Genomic DNA, 8,993 nt, shown 5'->3' on the forward strand with positions numbered 1-8,993 from the left:
CGACAATGTATTAGTACATTTACTTGAAGTTACTTCGTGTATTTTTGAAAATTAAAATAACGATCGTGACTAAAAACAATCAACTTTTGAAAATATAAATAAACAGTCATACAAATCTGAAGATAACTCAACTAGTTGAAAATTGAAATATTGTACCAACCTGAAGGTTAGAAGTTTAAACTTGTATTGGGTTAAACTAAAAAAAAAAAAAAGTGAGAAAGTAAAATGAATTTTAAAAAAGTTTAGGTAGAAAGATGAAATGAACTTGAAAATTGTAGATCAATTGAGATATAAAAGTTTTGTAATACAAATACAAACAAAATAGGGGAAAAAAAGAGATTAAATGTGGTGTTATATTTAAGAACAATAATAGAAAGTGGGTAAAATTGAGACATTAAATGAGGAGTAAAGGAGAACTAAAATTGAGAAATTAAGAAGGAACCAAAATAAAAAGTGGGGATAAAAGTTAAAGGACCAAATCCAAAATTCCAAAAAGTGAAAGGACCAAATCCAAATTTCTAAAAAGTGAAAGGACCAAAGTGAAAATACACAAAAGATCAAGGACCAAAACTTTATTTAGATTTAAAAAAAATGCAAAAAATACAATATTGGAGAGAGAGAGAGAGAGAGGAAAACATATTTGAAGTGGAAAACATGAATGTAGCATCATCATCATCATTCACAATCTAGAATTTCCTTTTCCTCCTTAAATTTTACCTTTTGGAGAAATTATAAAAATAAAAAAAAATTAAAAAAAAGAAGAAAAACAAAATCTTGAAAATCTCAATCTCCACCTGATAATAATATTTTTTTTAAAAAAAATATATACCAAAGTTTAGGGCAAGCAAGATAAATTTCTTACAGCGTTTTCCATGTCCAGAGCTTATCTTTGATTCCAACCCCATAACTCTAAAATACACGGGAACAATCAAAAAGCAAGTTTTGTGTTTCTGCCTGACTCCTTCCTTTCACTCACCCAACATCAAATACTCCATCATCCCTTTTTTTTGTCTATTTTTTTCCTTTTTTTTTTTTTTTTTTTTGGTAAATCTTCGATCAGATCCAACTTTGTTCATTTCCGATCATCAGTCTCTCTGTTACCGGATCTATCTGTAAGTTTTTTATATGATTTTCTTGGTTTTTTGAAGACCCTTTTGTCCATTTTTGTTACTTCCATCGTAATCGGATCATTACTGCTTTTGGTTTTTGTGTTTGCCTGTTGATGATCGGTTTTTATTTGTTTAGTTTGTTTCTGATGATTTTATTTTATTTTTGTGTTGGGTTTTTTTTTTTTTTGTTTTCATGTATGATCGCTTGTTGAGACTTTTTTTTCTTTGTAATTTTCACTCTTGCTTGGATGTTTAGTCTGATTTGGGTTGTTGTTTTTCTTATCAGACTTTGTTTATGATTTATCAACTTATGAAGGTTCAAGAAAGCGTAAGGACCTTTGTGTCAATTTTGCAACGGAATCAAGCAATCTTTTTTAGGTACATTTTGTTACTACTCATTGGTATTTAAATGAACAGAACTTTTCAACTGTATTTACTCTTGAATGTATCTTCTCATAATTTTCTGGTCTTTTTCTTTTTACTATGTGGTTTTTGTTTCTCTGCTTGATGGTTACATACATGTAATCGTCAAAGAAGGAAGTTTCTTTCTCTTTGTTTTTGTTTTATCAGATGTTTTTGTTTTGAAATTTATGTCATTGGTCTCAAAATATAAGGGCATTGGTGTGCTAAATGTTTGAGCTCTATCATTGTTTTCCAAAATTATTGGATTTGAAAATTTTTGGATATCTTCTAATTTTTCGGGCATATAAAGCAGGATGTGATGTGTATGGGGTGACAATGCCTGAGTTGCGAAGTGGAGCCAGGAGATCAAGACGGCTTGATGATCTTCAGCCTTGTCCACAACCACTTGATCAAGGAGAAAATTTGGCAGTGCCTGCCCCTAATAGAACCAGAAGAAGGGTTGCTGGTGGAAGAGGAAGAGGTGGTAATGCCCCAGCCGTAGCGAAAGGTCCCTCAGTGGCGATTCCTGCAAGAACAACGGCTGCCCGGAGAGGACGTGGAATCAGATTGATAGACTTAGATCCTGAACCTTGTGAGGTTCTTCCTGAAGCTGGTGCCATTGGCGCAGCAGAGCCTGTTTTCAATCGAGTTGAGGCTGTTGCAAATAAAGATATGGCCATAGAGGGTGGAAGTGCAGATAAAGTAATGGGAGTTGAAGAGGAAGCAGGCACAGCCCCTGTTCCCGACAGGGTATCTCTTGTCTTCTCATGACCCTATACATTTGTTGTTGTATATCATTTTTAGAATATTCAGTTACATCGACGAGGAGGCTTCACCATCAGTTACATCAACAAATTTGACCTCTTTCTTGTATTTTCAATCATCTTTTTTCTAAAACAAATCTCCCAAGTCCAGAGCTTCCGTCACTGTGGTTCTCGTTACATTTCTGGACATACAATGCATTTTTGTCGGGTCCCTTCAATTAAAACAAAATCCCAATATGGTTGGACCGTACAAGTATTCAATTGATGTGTTTCATTTGATCTCCGCAGGTACAAGTGGGCAATTCTCCTGTATATAAGGTTGAAAAGAAACTTGGCAAGGGTGGTTTTGGCCAAGTTTTTGTTGGTAGAAGAGTAAGTGGTGGAACTGATCAGACAGGTCCTGATGCAATTGAGGTATCACTCACTACACCAATCCTCATGGCTATTATTTGATGAATAGATTGTGTGAAATCATGTTTCCTGATGAGAATGAACTTACAGGTTGCTCTGAAGTTTGAGCACCACAACAGTAAAGGTTGCAGTTATGGTCCTCCATATGAATGGCAAGTGTATAGGTAAGAGTTATTGGATAACCTTTTTCCAAGTTTATTAAGCTAACAAATGTTGTTTTACGTTCCTGAACTGCTACGGCTTCCTCTTGTTTTTTCTTGTTAAGTGCCTTAAATGGATGCTATGGAATTCCTTGGGTTCATTTCAAGGGTCGTCAGGGTGATTTCTACATTCTGGTAATGCTTGAACTAGACTGCTCCTTAACAGCTCAGTTTTCAAATTTATTTATGTTTGACATTTTTTTGACTGGATACCAGGTCATGGACATGCTAGGTCCGAGCCTATGGGATGTCTGGAACACTCTTGGCCAATCGTAAGATAAATTCCATTTCTGTCTCCAATATTATTATATGTGCATGCAGATTTGGCATATTGCTCAACCTTCTTATTTTTGGCATCTTTAACAGGATGTCACCAAATATGGTAGCTTGCATTGCGGTGGAGGCAATATCCATTCTTGAGAAGCTTCACTTGAAGGGGTGGGTTCCCTTAATTTCATATGCAGTGTTTTTAAATGTCCAAGGCGCACTAAGGTGCAATGGCCCTCTGGAGTCTAGGCACAAGGTGCACAAAAAGGCGTGGGCTTTTTTTTGTGAGGCACACTATATATAAAAGTATTATATTAAAAAGAGGAAGCATAGTTGAAGTGAAAATATGAAAAAAAAAAAGACCCCAAACGCAAGAAATCTTGCATTTAGGCTTAGTAAACTTGATTCTTTTTGTTAATAAAGAAGGAAGATCCTTGATTATTACTATTTTTTTAAAATAGTAAAAAAGCCCCAAGGCTCAAGGGCTTTACAAAAGGAGTACCCCTTATTTTGTGAGCCTCACCTAAAGGTGAGGCGCTAGACCTCTGCCTTGAGCCTAGGCGTGTGCCCGAGAGGGCTTTTAGAACACTGTCCATATGTTTACTCAAACATTTTTTTTCCATAAAAGAACAATATATTCAATTAAGAAACATGAATGCAAGTTATATTTGCGATTAAGAACTCTCCAGGCAAAGAGCTCCAAAGGGAAGCCACAAATACAATTTATTCTCAATTAAGCTCCAAAAGTCTCGTTCTCGTTTAAACTCATAATTATCTCTTACAGAACTCCTATCTGTTCTCTTTTAAATAAAGGTTTGTGCATGGAGATGTGAAGCCAGAGAACTTTTTACTTGGTCAAGTGGGAACAGCAGATGAGAAAAAACTGTATCTTATTGATCTTGGTTTAGGTAATATCTCATTAATACCATAGCATCAGCCTATTTTCGCAGTATAAGTCTAGACTAAAACTTCACCTCTTGATAATCGACTTTATCTATTTGATTGCTTATTCTATGATCATATTTGGTTCAGCTTCTAAATGGAAAGATGTAGCTAGTGGTCAACATGTCGAATATGATCAAAGGCCTGACATATTCAGGTTTGTGGAACTTTTCACTTTCATATAAATTTTCTTAAAGTATTTTTTATGTTTCAATATGTATATCCTTTTTTTCCACCAGGGGGACAATAAGGTATGCAAGTGTACATGCACATTTAGGTAGAACGGGAAGTCGGAGAGATGATCTTGAATCATTGGCTTACACGTTAATATTCCTTATAAAAGGAAGATTACCTTGGCAAGGATATCAGGTCAATCAGCTTTCTTATTGCACGAGTTTAGGATTATAACACATTCATTTCACGTTTTTGAATCTTTTTTAAATTTAAAGAACAAAATCATTTGATTAACAAATTTTGGAAAAATGAGCTATTTCATTTCATTTTGTTTTGCTTTTATATATAAAATATCGAAGGACATGCAATTTAGCCTGCAACCACCAAATAAATAAGGAAATGACAAATTTGAAATTTCCAAGTTAAAGTACAGACGTAGTTATGCAAAAAGTTTCTTCCTCATCCTACCTTCAAATGTAGTAATACCCAAGGGAAAACCTTGAAATGTAGTAATGGTGTCTTTCTTGAAATTTTAGTAAACCTGGTATCATCTCCCTCCTCCTCTCTCTCTAACTAACCCCTCCTCTCTCCATGGACTAACAAATGCAGGGTGATAACAAGAGTTTTCTTGTATGTAAGAAAAAAATGGCCACCTCTCCAGAGTTGATGTGCTGCTTTTGCCCAGCACCATTCAAGCAGTTTCTTGAAGCTGTAATAAATATGAAATTTGATGAGGAGCCAAATTATTCAAAACTAATATCCTTTTTTGAAGGCCTGATTGAACCATGTATACCATTGAGGCCAATTCGAATTGACGGAGCATTAAAGGTGACCTATCTTCTTCTATTTTCTTCCCACCTGAAGTTTCTTTTTCTGTCTTCTTTCCATCTGAACATATAATGTTTCGGTTTCCACTACTTAAGTTGAAATTTAATTTGTAGTAAAGTGACTTACTCATTTTATATGGTTTTCTTGCTATAACTAGGTTGGGCAAAAGCGAGGTAGGCTGCTTATAAATTTGGAAGAAGATGAGCAACCAAAGAAGAAAGTGAGGTTAGGTAGTCCTGCTACACAATGGATTTCGGTTTATAATGCACGTAGGCCCATGAAGCAAAGGTGCGTTTGATGTCCTTATTTGCCGATTATTTTCAATGTTCCATGGTCTTGCTGATGTTTTATTGCTTAATAGTCATTCTCTTTCGTATCTACTGCGTTTTAATGAATTTATCATAGTGGTGTAGTGGTTTGACTTTTAAACACCCAAGCTGTTCATTGAGCCAGTCAGCACGTAGCAGCTATCATATATGTTAAAACTAGAAAGATAGGGATCATGTAGAAAAATCATAAAAAATATTCTCTTGATAATGAGATATGAAATAATTGAAGTTAAATTTTTTGTTTTTGGGTTCATATCTAGGAATGAAGTTACATTTGAAAGAATGAAGTAGTAAAGCACAATTCATTCTTCATTCATGATCATCCAAGGAAATTTCATAATCAGGCTCAATTGGCACTGACAAAAAAGGAGAATGAAGACCTTATTGTTATTATGATAAAAAGAACTTGTTTCTTTTGTTTTTAAACATTTCAAATGCAAAAGAAGACTATTCTTTTTTGGACCCTATGCCTTAATCTTTGCCTCTGATTGAAAGGAAAATGATATAACACCATATATTAGTAATGTGAGAAGAAGAATGCACTAACTCAAAAGTGCTTGAATATAAATGAATTATTTATTAATAAACTAAAATTCACATTTATTATTCTTTCCTCATGAATAAATATTATACAATTCATAATGACAACCTACTTCCATTGTTCGAGTGTTCCAAATAATACTGAATCTTCATTAGTCTGTTTTTGTTCTGCAAGAGAACAATGAAGAAAGGATACAATGTGTTTATTCATTATACTTACATAGGAAGTTACTGGACGTGTAGGTACCACTACAATGTTGCAGACTCTAGGTTGCGCCAACATATAGAGAAGGGTAACGAAGATGGATTGCTTATAAGCTGCGTGGCCTCTGCAGCCAATCTCTGGGCCCTAATTATGGATGCTGGAACAGGGTTCTCTTCCCAGGTTTACGAGTTGTCATCCGTGTTCCTTCACAAGGTTACATTACGTCACATAGCTTTATTTTCTGATAACTATAGTGTTTCCATATAATTTTCTTGTGTTAAATCATCAAGTTAAATTGGATTCTTGCCAGGATTGGATTATGGAGCAATGGGAAAAGAATTTTTATATTAGTTCAATTGCTGGAGCCGTTAATGGTAGTTCCCTGGTTGTTATGTCAAAAGGTCTGTGACTTGGTACTCGAGCTTTAGCATTTTAATTCAGATATAGTGATATATGGAATGGTGTGATTTTTGTATTTCTTCTCTTCATGCCAATTAGTTTACACATGCCATTTTTTTAGTAACACTTACTAATCATACTTTGGTGGTTTTGTCCACAAGAATTCTGTACATTTTTCATGATAGTCTTTTTAACTGGGTGTTTCAACTGATTCTCTTGTTGTAAGTTTATTGTGAAGAGATTCAAGTGAAAAATTCTTACCGCCTTTATCTAGCAACGACATTCTTATCATCCCCATGCTGCGCATGCTGGGAGTTATCAATTCTGGAGAGAATACTTGAGCACTCCTTGCTTTCCTTTCATCGAGCCGGCTTCTAAAAATTATTTTACATTTCTCATTCCACAGATATCTTGTGTTGGTCTTCAAAGTGCTAATCTTCTTTTTTTTAATAAAACATATATAGCTATCAGCAGATTACTCATGATCTGAACTGTAAAAGTTATGTTATTGCTTGGTTCTTGATAGTTTATTTATGATTCGATAACAGGCATTTATGATCTTGTGTTCTTATTGTGTTTTGGCATAATCTTGTAGGAACACCTTATACTCAGCAATCCTATAAAGTTAGTGAATCTTTCCCTTTCAAGTGGATAAATAAGAAATGGAAAGAAGGATTCCATGTCACTTCCATGACCACAGCCGGAAGTCGTTGGGGCGTGGTTATGTCTAGGAATGCTGGCTTTTCTGATCAGGTATGACTTCCTACTGATTTGTGAATTGTTGGTTTATTCAAATTTCTTTTGTATTCAGTCATCTGCTATGTCTTCTGAAAATTCTTTATCGGGTTCTTCTTGTCCTGTATGGAATCAATCAATCATTCAAGGTTGTGGAGCTTGATTTTTTGTACCCAAGTGAAGGTATCCATCGCAGGTGGGAAAGTGGTTACAGGATAACATGCATGGCAGCAACTGCAGATCAGGCTGCCTTCATATTAAGCATACCGAAACGAAAATTGATGGACGAAACTCAGGAGACTCTACGAACGTCTGCATTTCCTAGCACACATGTGAAGGTACAAACACACCTTCGTAATGAAATTTATCCAACACCTAGATATTTTATAGTCCAAGAAAAGTACTTGGGTGCATCTCAACTATACCTATCTTTATGCATGCCACTATATTGTCTAATCATATTTTTTTACATGGGAATTTCTTCTTTTTTGAAATATTTTGATTATTATTGTTTTTTTTTGGTATGAAAAAAAGGTGGGATGCACCCAAGTATTGTTCAACTATGAAATGGACTTCCTAACCTTTAACGTTCTTGAATCTTGAGTTCCTTGCATTAAATTTTTATTGATCATATGGAAATGGAAAATCCTCGGAAATGAAACTCATGCATAACATCGATATAATCTAAACATGGAATCGATTATCTCATTAAAACCTGATTTATTTAAAGAAAATTTGTGGTAAGTGCTAAATCCCTTGTTTCCTTAGCAAAAGTTTACGAGTTAGTACTGATGACTGGTTTCTGCAACATATGTTGTTTTGCAGGAGAAGTGGTCGAAGAATCTCTATATCGCATCAATATGTTACGGGCGAACAGTTTGCTAATTTATGATTCATGGACAGTGTAATTTGTATGTATATTCTGGTAATGCCCCAGCAGAAGAGGGGGCAAAATGTGAAAACAGAACAAACCTGTTTTTTTAGAAATGTGGAAGCTGAGAGAGTTGAGTTGATTCAAGATGGGATTTAGGAGAGAGGGAAGGCCACGAGGAGAAAATGGGTAATGCAATGCCCCCATTTCATTAGTTAACTTGTAATGGTGGTGGAAAGCAATGCAAGAAGTGGATTGTTGGAAAGGGCAAAAAAAAAAAACAAAAAATGTTGTGAAGAGGTATTTCTTGCATTTGTGACCAAATTGTGGTCATAGTGTTACACCTCCACAATTGCTTCTAAATGGAAAAGAAGAGAAAAAGAGACAAGTTTTGTACAACTTGATTGCAACCTCTCTAGTCTTTTACCATGTAAAGTTTTCAAAACTAACATTAAAAAAATGAGCTTATTCTCATTCTTCTATCCAATATTTGATTAGCCATTTTCATCAAAATTGGTTAATTCAATTCTTGCTTATTGCTCTGATATCCTATGCTAAGAGCACAAAGAAAGCATTATATTCTTTTGGGTTAAATTATTATAAATTTTCGCGATTCTAATGGCAGGAGTCCACATTTTTTTTTTCCTTTTTTTTTTTTTGTCACCGACGTGTAAATATATATAATATGTGGTGAGAGTATATTGATTTATCGAAACTAGTAAGTGGTAGTCATATTTCTTGGTTTAAGATTAATTTGAAAAGGAGCCATTTGGGTTAATTTTAAATGGACAGTTGCAAATATTTTTAAATAATGTAA

General features: G+C 34.6%; 1 protein-coding gene across 6 annotated transcripts; it reads left to right on the top strand.

Annotated features, from left to right (window-relative positions):
• The first annotated feature begins 593 nt into the window (after nucleotides 1-593).
• Nucleotides 594-8,689, top strand: LOC120073280 (Protein kinase family protein). 6 transcript variants are annotated; one of them, XM_039026020.2, is made up of 18 exons: nucleotides 594-1,112; nucleotides 1,396-1,487; nucleotides 1,825-2,261; nucleotides 2,564-2,689; nucleotides 2,777-2,850; nucleotides 2,952-3,021; nucleotides 3,103-3,158; nucleotides 3,253-3,324; nucleotides 3,967-4,061; nucleotides 4,186-4,252; nucleotides 4,335-4,464; nucleotides 4,879-5,097; nucleotides 5,255-5,385; nucleotides 6,210-6,384; nucleotides 6,482-6,572; nucleotides 7,166-7,323; nucleotides 7,455-7,643; nucleotides 8,131-8,689. In XM_039026020.2, the coding sequence occupies exons 3-18, from the start codon at nucleotides 1,848-1,850 to the stop codon at nucleotides 8,188-8,190; spliced, it is 2,127 nt and encodes a 708-aa protein (XP_038881948.1). In that variant the 5' UTR covers nucleotides 594-1,112; nucleotides 1,396-1,487; nucleotides 1,825-1,847; the 3' UTR covers nucleotides 8,191-8,689. The 6 variants fall into 6 exon arrangements, with proteins under 6 accessions (XP_038881948.1, XP_038881949.1, XP_038881951.1 ...); XM_039026021.2 differs by having other exon boundaries at nucleotides 672-1,112; nucleotides 1,822-2,261; XM_039026022.2 differs by having other exon boundaries at nucleotides 797-1,112; nucleotides 1,426-1,487.
• The last annotated feature ends 304 nt before the right edge of the window (nucleotides 8,690-8,993 follow it).

This window comes from Benincasa hispida, chromosome 3, assembly GCF_027475165.1.
Source record: "Benincasa hispida cultivar pf3 chromosome 3, pf3_genome.v1.1, whole genome shotgun sequence".
In the NCBI taxonomy this organism is placed as follows: domain Eukaryota; kingdom Viridiplantae; phylum Streptophyta; class Magnoliopsida; order Cucurbitales; family Cucurbitaceae; genus Benincasa; species Benincasa hispida.

Coding starts and splice junctions, on each gene's coding strand:
- LOC120073280 (XM_039026020.2), top strand. CDS start 1,848: ATGCCTGAGTTGCGAAGTGGAGCCAGGAGATCAAGACGGCTTGATGAT. Junction 2,690..2,776: donor CAGGTCCTGATGCAATTGAG/GTATCACTCACT, acceptor ATGAACTTACAG/GTTGCTCTGAAGTTTGAGCA. Junction 7,644..8,130: donor TTCCTAGCACACATGTGAAG/GTACAAACACAC, acceptor GTTGTTTTGCAG/GAGAAGTGGTCGAAGAATCT.